At 49.5% G+C, this 14,510-nt stretch overlaps 1 protein-coding gene across 1 annotated transcript in view; it reads left to right on the top strand.

Annotated features, from left to right (window-relative positions):
• OTOF (otoferlin) overlaps positions 1-14,510 on the top strand; it is a 106,105-nt gene that overhangs the window by 50,823 nt on the left and 40,772 nt on the right. Inside the window, 5 exon segments of the mRNA XM_010002208.1 lie at positions 3,004-3,033; positions 9,486-9,559; positions 11,193-11,319; positions 11,710-11,764; positions 13,946-14,077. Of these exon segments, the coding sequence (XP_010000510.1) occupies positions 3,004-3,033; positions 9,486-9,559; positions 11,193-11,319; positions 11,710-11,764; positions 13,946-14,077 (418 nt within the window).

Raw genomic sequence — 14,510 nt, 5'->3', positions numbered from 1 at the left:
CCCATCCATCCCTCCATCCCTCCATCCATCCATCCATCAATTCATCCATTAATTCATCCAAATGCAGTTCTCACCATCCACCAGTCTGTCCATCTGCCCATCCATCCATCTCAATACAACCCTATGCATCCATCCATCTCATTGCCTCTCTTTCCATCCATCACTGCAATTCTCAACCTCCATCCATCCACCCATATAATCACAGGATGGTTTGAGTGGGAAGGGACCTTTAAAGGCCATCTAGTCCAATGTTATGCAGTGAGCAGGGACATCTTCAACCGGATCAGGTTGCTCAGAACCCTGTCCAATCTGACCTGGAATAGTTCCAGGGATGGGGCATTTCCCACTTTTCTGGGTAACCTGGATCAGTGTCTCACCACCCTCAGCATAAACAATTTCTTCCTTCTCTCCAATCTGAATCTCCCCTTTTCCAGTTTAAAACCATCACCCCTTGTCTTATCACTACAGGCCCTGCTGAAAGGTCTGTTCCCATCTTTCTTACATGCCCCTTTAAGTACTGAAAGGTGCAATAAGGTCTCCCTGAAGCCTTCTTTTCTCCAGGCTGAACAGTCCCAGCTCTTCTCCATCCGTTCACCCATCCACCCTTCTGTCATACTCTCTGTCCATCCATCTATTCAGAGCACCTCCCAGCCCAGTGCCATATGATTTATCCCTCCATGCTTTTTGCCTCTCAGTTGACCTGTCCTGTTCCTGCACTCTCCTCCCTCCTCATTCCAGCCCCACCAGTATGGTCGCTATTTCTGCACCCAGTTCCCTGAATGCCAGAGGGTCAGGAAGTCCTTTTGCAGCAAGATGTCCCTCTGGTGTGCTTGGGGGTTGGGTTTGGTTGAGTTCTTGGTGTATGTTGCTGATGGGGGGGCTTGAGGGGAGACATTTTTTGAGGCAGATGAGGGTCTTTCTGACAGCAGCAGGATGAGTCATGCCTGACTGAATTACTCTTTGTGATTGCAGAGCTAAGGCTAAGGAGAAAGAGAAAAGACACCTCGTGTTACCATTCAGGTACCCTGACTCCCCTGCCCCTGCTTGTGCCGGGGATCAAGTTCCAGCTCCAGCCTCTAGCCCTTGGCAGAAGTGTTACTGTGTCCCCCTGAAGCAGCTTCAGGGCAGGACCACAAGTTCAGCTGTGCTAGAAAGTGCTTAAAACCATGTTGCTGGGAGACATAAATTGAAAATTCTCTGGTGGTGCCACTGAGAGGGAATCTGTGCCCAACCTGTGGTTGCCTGCAGTCAGGGAGGCACCTTCTGCAGTGAAGAGGCAAAGGAGAAAGGGTGATGTCATGTTAGCTGCTCCACCAGACCCCTGGAAAAGGATCTCTGGGCCTATCACATAGTGCAATCAGCTTGTTCACCCAGGCAGTGGTGATCCAAGTGCTCAGGACCAGCAACACTGCGAGGTGGGAATACTCAGAGCACCAGTACAGCCGCAGCCATGGCCTTGCATCCCTCATCCACACCACATTTACACCAGTGAAATGAGCAAGGGAAGGACACCAACATTTAAAAGGGCATGGAGTGACAGGAGGAGGGGGAGCAGTTTCCAGCTGAAAGAGGGAATATTGGTATGAGATCTTAGGAAGAAAATCTCGAGGAGATTCAGCTGCTGGTCCCAACAGGACTTGCATGTTCAGACCTAGCCAGGATGTGGGGTGAGGTGGTGACGAGCTGTGTCTTTGCAGGGAGCTCAGACCAGATCCACAAGTTGCAGGAGAAAGTGTGGAGTGATTTAAATCCTCTGCCTGCACTGGGCAGGGGCACTAGGGCAGCTTTTTACAATGCAGATGAACCAGCTGGGTTGCTGGCATTGGTGTTCACTGGCTCCCGTGACAGGCTTAGCTGGCAGGGGGATAATTTCTGCTGCTTGGCTCAGAGCAAGTGACAGTGCAAGACGAGAGCAGGGCTGCTTGGTTCAGAAGCAGCTTCTGGATGGGTTTCCTTGGCTGTTTTCCAGCCCAAGCTCTAAGCTTGCCCAGGACCCTGCTCTTCCCAGACTCCCACCACCCAGCGCTGGGTCCTGCCCCTTGTCTTCTGCTGGAGCTGGTCACCTGGACTTCATCTCTCTAAAAACCCATCCAGCCACACATCCAACAAAAATCTTGTTTGGTTTATTTTGCTGGGTGGTTTTCCAGCAGCTCAGTGCACAGGAGCTAATGCCCAATGTCCCCAGCACAGTCATGATCATAGGATGAAGGAATAACAAGCTCTAATTAAAAACCACCCCTCCTAATTACTTCCCAGAGCTGGTTAATTACTTTCTCCTCCCCATTTTGCTGATGCACAGTGGGGGGAGATAAGCCAGGGAAGAAAGAGTGAGGGGGAAGGAAAACAAGGAGGCAGGATCCCAGTAGAGAAATGTAGAAGCCATGAGAGGAGGACAACAGGTTTGAAAATTCAGAGACCAAAGACAGAGCAGGGGGCTGCAAAGCGAAGCAGAGAGGTAAGGAGCTGGTGTTCTCAGCATGGTGTCAGGGCAAGAAGAGGTAGTATTCATCTAGGCAAGGATGATGACCCCCAGATCCAGCCCATCTCCTTCAGCCGAGTTCTCTTTGGAGAGAGGATAATGAATACACCTTTGTGGGAAGATAAGAAAGACCAGCAAAAAGGAGAAGAAGCCTGTCCCCTGACTTGGGATCATCCCCAACCTGTGCCCATACCCCCTCCTCACTGGTCCCTCCAGTAAATGCCTGTTACCTCCAGCTCCTCATGTGGGGAGTTGTGGTTCTCCTAGCAGAGGGTCACCTAGAGCTGTTCTCCACCTAAATTACAGATGTAGGCAGGACAGGGGTGTTTGGGGTCAGCCCTGCTGAAGATGGTCATCCATGACCACAGCCTGGGAATGGGACACTTGAATCACTTAGAAGGAAAAGGGAAGCTTCAAAGGGATGAACAGCCACTGCTGATGTTGTGTTCTGATTAGAAGCTCTTGAAGAGCACTGAAGGGTTTTCTTGCCTTTTGTTCCCCTGATGCGTGGCCATTGGCTCCAGCAAAGGCAAAGAGAAGACAAAGGAGCACAAGTAGGTTTTTGCTCTCCTTGCTCCTTCTCCTCCTTTCATGTTTTCAGCTTTCCCAGCTCATGTTGTGGCTGATCTGGGATGTGGTGTACTCTCTCTTTCTCTGAAGCTGGAGGAGCTTGGGTCTCTTCAATGTGTGGCCTGAGGTCTTGCAACCTGCAGGGAATATTTAACTACAGCAAAAGCCAAATGTTAAAACCAAACTTGAAGCAGTCCCTGGCAGTGCTGGAAGATCTTTAGAGAATCCTGACTCCCATTGGGTTTGGATGAGTCCTGGCTGGGGAGAGAGTTTCCCAGCTTGGGCATGGGGAGCCTGCTCAGGGCTTGGGACAGGAGGTTTGGTCACAGGTCATCAGCACAAGGCTGGGCAAATGGGACTTAGCACCAGCTGTACAGCTCCTGTGCCCATGGCTCAGGCTGCCACATCATCCCTATAGAAAAGCTCCTTCAGCTCCTACCTCACTTTTAGCTCCAGCTGCTTGATACCAGAGCAAGCTGTGTCTGAGCTCTCTCCCAACAGCAGCATCCTCCACCTCACCTGCTGAAATTTAAGCTCGAGTCTCCTGTGAGCACAGTCTGATCTGCTGGCCAGGGCACAATCCCTGCAGCCGCCTCAAGAACCTTCCCCATCACTGAGGTCTCTTCTGGCTTGTGTTTATTGCACTGCAGCTGAAGGAGCAGCTTATGGCAGGACCTCACTGATGGACCCACAGAGCTGGGAAAGGGTCTGGAGCACAAGTCTCACTGCGGAGGGAACTGGGGGTGTTCAGCCTGGAGAAAAGGAGCCTCAGGAGAGACCTTCTCACTCTCTACAACTGTCTGAAAGGAGGTTGGAACCTGAGGGGGTTGGTCTCTTTTCCCAAAGAACAAGAGACAGGACAAGAAGAAATGTACTCAAGTTGTGCCAGGGGAGGTTTAGATTGGATATTGGGAACAATTTCTGCCTGGAAAGGGTTGTCAGGCCCTGGCCCAGGCTGCCCAGGGCAGTGGTGGAGTCCCCATCCCTGGAGGGATTTCAAAGCTGTGTAGCTGTGGTGCTGAGGGACGTGGTTTAGTGGTGGCCTTGGCAGTGCTGGGTTGGGCTCTGAAAGGTTTCTCCCAATCAAAATGATTCTGTGATTGTATGAGCCTTCTAATTAGTGGTGTAAGGTGAGGACACAGAGATGGGATGGGGAGAGGAGAGAAATGTTTTCAAGGAGTCAGTGAGGAGAGAGCAGACTCAAGAAAAGATGGGAAGAGATCTCCATGCACCTAGCATCCCCATCCCTTCTGGCTCTTCCCCAGTTTGGCTGCATGGGGAAGGAGAGGCCGAGAGGATCTGAGGGTCAGGGTCTTCTCTGGGCTCAAAGATGGTGTTTTTGGGATGACCAGGGGCTGGCAGTGGGGTCTGTCCCCAGTATAAGTGGAAGAGCTCCAAGTCTTCTTAGGATGGGGGTGATGGAGGAAGCACCGACCTGATGGGAGTAATTCCTGCAGAGAAATGAGCTGTGGAAACCTGGTTCCCAACTGCCCAGTCAAAAGCAATGATTAAAGTGTCCTTTTTAGCCATGAATAATTAACCAAGAACCTGCAACAGTATCTTTAACTAGAAACTAGCCAGGAGAAAGTCTGCTTCCACCTCCCTGCCCACATCTAAAATCCATCAGTCCCTCCATGCTCCCCTCCTGGAAGGAGGGTGACACCCAGAAGGACAAAAAAGGACATAGCCAAGCACTTCTGGGAGCAGCAAGCTAAATGGAGGATATGTGTGTTGCCATCAACTGAAGATAATTTGTATGCTCAATCCCCTATTACACACCAGAATATCCAAGGGGAGCATGCTAGGGAGTGCTGGGGGGGTACCAGGGGGTATTCCAATGTCTAATACAGGTTTAAACTTTGTTTGGAGGCTTGTCCCTATTTGGGAAGAGAGTTGAGGTGTTCAGTCCTGCACCCCTAAACTGCAGGACCTCAGTCCTAATCCTGCTGCCAAATGGTTTGCAGTGGGCCAGCAGCTCAAGGTGATTGGAGGGGAGAAGGCAGCAGCATCCTGCATTTGGAGTTGTTGGAGTGAGTCCAGAGGAAGCCACGGAGATGATCCAAGGGCTGGAGCAGCTCTGCTCTGGAGACAGGCTGAGAGACTTGGGGGTGTTCAGCCTGGAGAAGAGAAGGCTCTGGGGAAACCTTAGAGCACCTTCCAGGACCTGAAGGGGCTACAGGAAAGTGGGGGAGGGGCTCTTGACAAGGGCAGGGAGTGATGGGATGAGGGGGAACAGGTTCAAGCTGCAAGAGGGGAGACTGAGATGAGATTTTAGAAGGAAATTCTTTGCTGTGAGGGTGGTGAGACACAGGCCCAGGTTGCCCAGAGCAGCTGTGGCTGCCCCATCCCTGGCAGTGCTGAAGGGCAGGTTGGATGGGGCTTGGAGCAACCTGGTCTGGTGGGAGGTGTCCCTGCCCATGGCAGGGGGTTGGGACTGGATGATCTTTAAGGCTCTTTCCCACCCAAACCATTCTGGGATTCCATGATCGTCTTTGGTGTCTCAGTTCTGCAGGAGGACCAGGCTCAATCCATGCTTTGTGGAGCCCTTGGTGTCACCAAGCAGCCTGTGTTGCCATCTCAGGTTCATGTGAGCTCGTGTAATATTCATGTGGGGACGGTGTCAGTTCCCTGCCAGCAGCAGCTCCCAGCTGCGCCATCAGGTGCCTGGCAGGAGCAGCCAAGGGCTTTGGACCTTTCCTTAATGCTGCAAAGACCCTGCTGTGGCTGAAGAGAAGCTTGGCTGGGGTCCCCATCCCTCCTGGGCCCCCACCCGCACGTGGGGCCCAGCTCTGCCCTCGGCTCTAGGATGGCAACGCCACCTTAGACGTGCTGCTGGGGGCTCTCCTGTCTCAGCTCAGCTCTGCCAGCATCTCCTCCTGGGGAAAGGCAGGTCCTGGACAGCCAGCAGGTGAAGGTAGTACCCCTGGGGGGATGGAGAGAGGGGGTGATCTGTGATGTGTGGGTTGGATGGGATGTGTCAGTGCTCACCTGACTTGGAACAAGGGGACAGATGGGGCTTGGGAAGGGGCTGGGGGATGAGGGTGAGCTGCTGGGCATCTGTCTTTGAAGCATCTGTGACAGCTCCTTCCTCATTCTTCACTTGCTTCTTCTCTTCTCCTCCGCACGTATTGGCTGTGCTGCCACAATTCATCAAAATCCACTTTTTTTTTTTTTTTTTCTTTTTTCTTTGTCTGCTTTTATGCTGGTTTGTTTTTTTCTTCGTTACCTCCAAACTCACTTGTTTCCTAGTTGTTTGCCTCCCTGGGGCTCCATAATACCAGTAAGGGCAGTTGTGAAGGAAGGAGATAACTGGGGCTGAGAGGAGAAGCAGGGAGATGTGGCCGGGGTCCAGCCATGGATACAGCACCTTAAGTTTTATGCCATCAAGGGACCTTGTGCCCTCTGGACTCTTCTCTCCATACCAGCTACAGCTGAGGCTTATCTCCTAGATGTGTTAGAACTTTGGGGGCTATTTTCCATTTCTGGGACCTCTTCTTTAGTAAAACTGCTTTGGGGGACATGCAGGAGGCTCCTGCATCTTATGTCCCCAGCACTGGTACTGAGGCTATGTTGGCAGCAGGAGATCATTGCTCCAGGAGGGGATGGTGGTGCCACCAGCTGCCATGTATGTCCTTCTGGAAGGAGCTGGGTTGGTCTGGTGCTACTGGGATGGGTCCAGCAGTTTGAACCAGGTGCTTAATCCCAGTCATAGAATCCCAGACTGGTTTGGGTGGGAAGGAAACTTAAAGAACATCTAGTCCCAACCCCGTGCCATGGGCAGGGTCACCTCCCACTAGACCAGGTTGCTCCAAGCCCCATCCAACCTGTCCTTCAACACTGCCAGGGATGGGGCAGCCACATCTTCTCTGGGCTTCTCTGAGCTTGTGTCTCACCACCCTTACAGCAAATAATTTCTTCCTAATGTCTCATCTATCTCTTCCCTCTTCCAGTTTAAAGCCATCACCCCTCATCCCATCACTCTATAGTTTAAAGCCATCACCTCTCATCCCATCACTCTATGCATTTGTCAAAAGTCCCTCCCCAGCTTTTCTGTAGCATCTTCAGGTTCTGGAAGGTGCTCTAAGGATTCCCTGGAGCCTTCTCTTCTCCAGGCTGAATAACCCCAACTCTCTCAACCTGTCTTCACAGGAGATGACTTGTTCCACATGACCTAAGCTAGCCTCATCCTTTTCCAGATGGTGCATGAGACATTTTGCTACCCAGGACTCAAAGCATCCTTCTTAAAAGAAGGGTCCTGGTGGAGGACCAGCACTACCAGTGTCTCCTATGCAGAGTCCTGCTGGCTCCATCAACAGTTGCTCCTCTGCTTTGTTTTACTTCCCAATAAATGTCCATTCCTGCAACAAATGCAGTGATTTTATCACTAAGCATGTGCAGGCAAGTGGCCTGTGTACCAGCTCTGGGCTGGGTGGTTGGGTTTTTTTCTCTATTTTTAACAAATTAATTGGAAAGAAGGAATGTAATGTAACCAACCCTGGAGGTGTGTTGGCTTATGGAGGGGCTCTGTGTCTGCTGGAGTTCCCACAGCTGCTGGAGGAAACTCAGTGGTGGAGAACAGTCTCAGAGCAGAATTTCACAGCCTGAGTTGTTACTGCAGCATTTTCTCATTTCAAAAACTGAGTTTGCAAATAGCTTAAAAATGTTACTTCCCCTGTAGCAGCTCGAGGCAGATGTTCCCTGGCAGGATTACAGAGATGGAAACCTCACCCTCATCATCCCTGCTTCTATCCATTGAGAAACAGCCCTTTCACTGGGGATCCCATGAATTAATCACAGCCACCAGGGAGTGCCTTGAGGCCCCAGCATTGGTTTAGTCCCAATTAAACCTCAGCTACAAGTAGCTCCTGTATCTTACACTGGCCTTCTTCCCTGATTCAGTTCACCCTCCCTGGGTGAATTCATTTATCTTCCTGTTATTCTTAATTTTCTTCTCATTTCTGCTGGCTCTGTCAGCTGCCTGCAAACTTTGAGTTCTTGCTGAAGACAAGAAATGCATCAGACTGGCTCCAGTGCCAGGACTTCCTGTTTTGCAAAGAAAATGGGGACGACTTTTGCAGCCCAGGAACCAACTGTGTCCTGGGCTGCATCCCCAGCAGCATGAGCACCAAGGTCAGGGGGGGATTGTCCCCTCTGCTCCACTGGTGAGACTCCCTGCAATGCTGGGTCCAGTGCTGGGGTCCCCAACACAAGAAAGACATGGAGCTATTGGAGTGAGTCCAGAGGAGGCTGCTGAGATGATGCAAGGGCTGGAGCAGTTCTGCTCTGGAGACAGACACTGAGAGAGTTGGGGTTGCTCAGCCTGGAGAAGAGAAGGCTCTGGGGAGACCTGAGAGCACCTTCCAGGACCTGAAGGGGCTACAGGAAAGCTTGGGAGGAGCTTTAGACAATGGCAGGGAGTGATGGGATGAGGGGGAACAGTTTCAAGCTGCAAGAGGGGAGATTGAGATGAGATCTTAGGAGGAAATTCTTTGCTGTGAGGGTGGTGAGACCCTGGCCCAGGTTGCCCAGAGCAGCTGTGGCTGCCCCATCCCTGGCAGTGTTGAAGGCCAGGTTGGATGGGGCTTGGAGCAACCTGGTCTGGTGGGGGATGTCCCTGCCCATGGCAGGGGGTGGCACTGAATGATATTCAAGGTCTCTTCCAAGCTCCAAGCCCCATTCAATCTGGTACTGAACACCTCCAGGGATGGGGCCTCCACTTCTTTTTTGTTTGCTGTACATGTACATGACAAACACCCAGTGATGTAGGAGCCCAGACCGTCGACAGCCCAGACTTCTTAAATTTGCCCAGAAATTATGGATATTTTTTCAAATAAACTCTCAAGTCATTTGCAAAACATTATTTTAACAGCAAATCCAGCCCAAACTGCTCTGAGTGAATTTGACCCTAGCCTGGATTGCTGACAAGGAGCTAACCCTGACCTGGCTCTGGTGTTTACCACACTGGAAGGGCAAAAATCATGTTGGGGCTGAAAAGCCTTCATATCTGCACAGATATTCTACTGATCTTGCCAAACACTGTATTGATTTTTTTTCTCAGCAAGGTGGTGAAGGAAACAGGTGGATGTTTTAATTCATCAGGGATTGTTTTAGGTAACTGGGTAGTGATGGCATAGAGGGGTCAGGAGAGATGTGAAGTCTGTGTGCAACAGAGGTGGGCAGCATGGCATGGGGGGAGGAGTTTGCTGGCTGCTCATACTGTGCTCGAACCTCCTGTTTCATCCCAAGTTGAGAGTTTCCCTGAGAAAAAAAAGAACGAGACCCAAGACTCAAAAGTAGTGCCTATTTAGTCTTTCAACTGAGATCTCCTCTCTTGCTTTTGAACTATGAAAGGCTCCTCTTGTTCCACTTCTAAGTCCCAGAAAATGGCACTAAAATACAGTAATTGGTGGTTGGCTTTTTTTATCTCTTCTTCCAGAGCCGGGAAAGGAGTTTTTAAAAACATGAAGCTTGGCAAGACACGTCCATCAAAGGATGACCAACGAAAACAAGGTGTGTTGTTCTTGGGAGAAAGTTGTTCCCTGCTCCAGAACTGCTTTTTGGCTGTCCTTCACATCCCAGGGAAGCACCCGAGACCCCATCAAACCACCGAATGGTTTGAGTGGGAAGGGACCTTTAAAGGTCATTTGGTCCAACCCTCCTGCAGTGAGCAGGGACATCTGAGCACAAGTCTGACAAGGAGCAGCTGAGGGAACTGGGGGTGTTCAGCCTGGAGAAAAGGAGGCTGAGGGGAGACTTTCTCACTCTCTACAACTGCCTGAAAAGAGGTTGGAGCAAAGGAGGGGTTGGTCTCTATTCTCAAGGAACAAGTGATGGGACAAAAGGAAACAGATTCATTTTGTGCCAGGGGAGGTTTAGATTGGGTATTGGGAACAGTAACTTGCGGAACTTCAGAGGGAGCATTGGGTGCTCGAGAGGAGAGCTGGAGAGCTGGGCTCCACAGGGAAATGGGAAGTAAGCGCTGATGAAATGAGGCTCCAGTTGAAGGCCTGGCAAGATATCCCCCACCTTGTGATACCCCACCTCTGGCAACACTTGGGAATCATGCAGGCAACTTCCAGCCTATTTTTAGGGATGATTTGCAAATGTGATAACGAGATGCAGGATTTAGCCCTCAGATCAGTTGCCATGGGGCTGCTTGTCCCCTGGCACCACGGTGGGACTGGAACCAGACACCTTTCTTGAAATGCCCAAGAGGGTCAGCCATCAGAAACTCTGTTGTTTCATTCAGACCAAAGGACTGGGCTTCAACAGAAAAGAAATATCTGTGGGCAAGGACAAAGACTTGCTTTAGATCATCTTTCTGGGCAACTCACCACTGTTTTCAGCCAGACATGTCAATGTGGTGCTGAGGGATGTGGTTTGGTGGTGGCCTTAGCAGAACTGGGTGGTAAGTTGGATTTCAGGTACCTTCCAGTAGCTGAACAGGCTACAGGAAAGCTGGGAAGGGACTTCTGAGAAGGACAGGGAGTGATGGGACAAAGGAGAATGGTTTCAAGTTGCAGGAGGGGAGACTGAGATGAGATCTGAGGAAGAAATTCTTTGCTGTGAGGGTGGTGAGACCCTGGCCCAGGTTGCCCAGAGCAGCTGTGGCTGCCCCATCCCTGGAATTGTTTGAGGCCAGACTGGATGGTTCTTAGAGCAACCTGGCCTAGTGGGAGATGTCTTTGCCCATGGCAGGGGTTGGGACTGGATGGTTTTTAAGGTCCTTTCTTACCAAACCATTCTATTATTCTATGAACTTACCCTTTCTCCTGTTTTGTTTTCAAACCTCTCTACCTCAAAGCACAACAGTTGGTTGTCTTTGCAACTGCTCTTCTGGTAGTTAATGCTGCAACACTTGCTGAAATGCTCTTTCACCCCTTTAAGGTCTGGAAGGGTTTGTCCTTTTCAATTTTATTTTTGCCTTCTCAAATCCATAGACAGACACACTGCCCAGGTGGAATCAGGTGTCACAGGAGACAGGACCTTGTTTTTAATCCCTTTTTAGACCAGGTTGTATGTGACCATTGTTCTTTGTATGATCAGGTGAGGTTGGTAGGACGTATTGGTTACCTTTCTCTTCACCTTTAATTATTCATCGTATGGAAGCAATAAGAGATGTTCTTTTGTCTCCTTTCTGCAGATGAACCTGCTGTTTTGGAGGCAGAAGACCTGGACCGAAAGGCCATGAGACAGAGATGTGGACTGGAGCCAGACACCATCTCCTTAGCCTCTGTCACAGCTGTCACCACCAATGTCTCAAATAAGAGGTGAGGTCCAGATGCCAGCTCCTGCAAGCCAGGAGTTGAGGACACGCTGGTAGACACCCCACAACCACATGTCCAGTGGTGTTTCACAGCCCCAAGGTTTATACTGCGCAGATTCAATGAGGACAGGAGCTTCCAGAGGTGATTCTGCCAATGCTCTGTCACAGCTGGCAGCACCTCTGCCCAGGGAGGTAGAGAGGCACCATTCCAGGACATGTTCAAGGCCAGGTTGGGCAGGGCTGTGAGAAACCTGGTCAAGTTGAAGATGTCCCTGCTCATGGCAGGGGAGTTGGAGTTGATGGCCTTTAAAGGTCCCTTCCCACACCATTTGATGATAAGATGATTTTAAATCCATCTGTGGTTTGACTGTGGGTTTCTTCTGCTCCTCCAAAGGTCCAAGCCTGACATCAAAATGGAGCCGAGTGCGGGGAGGCCGATGGATTACCAGGTGGGTGACAATGTTCTGGCCCCAACCTCAGCTCATGGGGGTCACAGCCCAGGGCGGGCAGGGTGACTATTTTGCAGGGGGTAGAAAAAGACAATCTGAGAGCTTTTCTTTCAAACTTTCTTGGAATGCCAATGTCAGCAGAGCAGCTGCCTGAGGAGCTGAACCTCCTTGTTTCAGTGTGTGTCCTGTCTGTGGGACAGCTCTGGGACCAGGAAGAAGGACCAGCAGCCACTTGGGCAGAGCTGGAGGCTGAGTATCTTCCCCATGTAACAGACCACAGACCCTGGCAAGGTGTTGCAGGGCACAAGCTCACACTGGGTGTCAATCCACTGCAGCCACCAAACACAGCTTCCCCAGAGCTGGCATTTAAATTGTGGAGCAATAAGCTCGAGATCAAGTAATTAATTGGTTTTGCTCTCTACTTTGTGAAGGTGGAATTCCTAATTTAATTGAATCATAGAATAATTTTGGTTGGAAAACACCTTTAAGATCTCCAAGTCCAACTGTTCACCCAGCCCTGCCAAGGCCACCACTAAACCATGTCCCTCAGCACCACATCTACATGGCTTTGAAATCCCTCCAGGGATGGGGACTCCACCACTGCCCTGGGCAGCCTGAGCCAGGGTCTGACAACCCTTTCCAGGGAGAAATTGTTTCCAATATCCAATCTAAGCCTACCCTGGCACAACTTGAGGCCATTTCCTCTTCTGTTGCTTGTTCCTTGGGAGAAGAGACTGACCCTCCCCCCTCCAGCTCCAACCTCCTTTCAGGCAGTTGTAGAGAGTGAGAAGGTCTCCCCTCAGCCCTGTTGGAGAAGAACAGGTTTTGCAGCACTAGGCTAGTACATGATCAAGATACATGCCTGGCTGACTTTTACATGTTTGCTGTCCTTTGGCAACTGACCTTTGTGGAGCATCTGGGAATTTAGAGGCAAGGACTTGATCTTCCAAGCTCTATCCCTGGGGAACCTCAAGATGCTGCCTTAGTCCGTGGCAGCAGAGGGGATGGGAGGGAGGGATAAGCTGTTAATGAAAGGATGGTGCCCAGCAAAGTAATCTCCAGGAGGTGGTGTGGGTTGTGCCAGGGTGGAGGGGAAGTCTCAGTGACCCTGGCTGCAAGTCTTCCCAGAAGGTATTTGGGGTGTCCTCAGAGGGCTCAGCTACCCTTTACCTTGAGTAGAGTAGAGTAGAATAGAGTAGAATATTTTTGCTTAAATTATAACATCATCCCAGCAACTCCTGAAACTTCTGGTGGGGTTTTTTCCCCTTATTTTTTTTTTTATTTGTAACTGGAATCTCAGCTTTTTTAAAAAGAAATATGATTGAAAGACAAGCCTCTTAATATGTTACTATTATGAAATTTCCCCAAGTTTACCCATAAAATCAATAGTTCAGTTTTAAAAATATTTATTTTTTCCATTATTATATAATTCAAGATAAAGATGAGTTCAAGTTACAAAAATATTTCATGATAGCTAGAAAGATGCCTGTAAATTAACCCCTCTGTTTGGCTTCTTGGTAATCAGGACTGAGAGTTCACGTTATTTAAAACAAATTAATTTTAAAGGCTACCCAAATCCACTGTGCTTTGAAACCTGGTACCTGTCCTACCACCAGCTTGTGAGAGATTTTAAAGAGATGACTCTAGAAAAGTGGCTGCTTGGAATCGAAAACATTTGTTACCTCCAAGAAATGACACCCTATGGTTTTCATTTAAATTGAGAAATTTAGCTATAGTCTAAGTAAGGATTTAATATTTATGAACTCTTAACTTAATATGGCAAGGCAGGAAATTAGATACAGTCTAAATGCCTCATATTAATTTAAAGTCACAAGGTGGACTGAATTGTGAATGACAAGCTTCTGTGTCATAAATACATGCAAATGTTTCAGCTGAATGTTTTGCTCATTTGCTATTGAGAGCAGTTTATTTTTCATCTACCACAGAGAGGATTCCTTACTTTAAATAAAATGCATGTGTGTGCACATGCATACAGGGGAGCTGATCCATGGAATGGTGGGAAATACTCCAGAAATAATGAAGAATGGAATGGAATGGATATAGACTAGACTAAGCTAACATAGAAAAATAAACAAAATAGAATATTTCAGTTGGAAAAGCCCTCAGGGATCATCTGATGCTGCTCTCAAGAGGTAACAGTGCTTGCATCCCTCTCCCCAGGTCAGCATCACTGTCATCGAGGCCCGGCAGCTGGTTGGGCTGAATATGGACCCCGTGGTCTGCGTGGAGGTTGGAGAGGAGAAGAAATACACATCCATGAAAGAATCAACCAATTGTCCTTACTACAATGAGGTGAGTCTGTCCCACAGTGCTGCTCACAGTTACCTGCTCCTGGGGGTCTGCATTGCTGATGGTCAAATACATGTAATTTCTCATCACCTGGGGTTTTTTGGTTGTTTGGGTTTTTGTCTTCTGTCACCTTTTGTCAGAATAAAATGAAATCTCAGATCATCCAGAAAGGAGAAAAAAAGCTTTTGCCCTCTGGTATGTTGCAAAAATGGCAAGCAGTTCACTCACTTGAGCTGTTAGCCAGTAAGTTAGTGCTTCCTTCTGTCTCCCCAGGCTGCAGAGGCTGTCAGTGGTGGGGCTCACACTGATCTGTCCCTGCTCTAACATGTGCTTCACAATGCTCCTCCAGCAATCACAACCCCTTCTGCTGGAGCCTGCATCATAATTTTGTCCTTCAGTCCCACCCTGGCTCTCCTGCCTTCACCACCCCTCTTTC

Source organism: Chaetura pelagica, unplaced genomic scaffold (genome assembly GCF_000747805.2).
Source record: "Chaetura pelagica isolate M959 unplaced genomic scaffold, ChaPel_1.0 scaffold107, whole genome shotgun sequence".
Classification (NCBI taxonomy): domain Eukaryota; kingdom Metazoa; phylum Chordata; class Aves; order Apodiformes; family Apodidae; genus Chaetura; species Chaetura pelagica.
The sequence above is the reverse complement of the archived record's forward strand: the minus strand, read 5'-3'. Positions and strand labels throughout refer to the sequence as shown.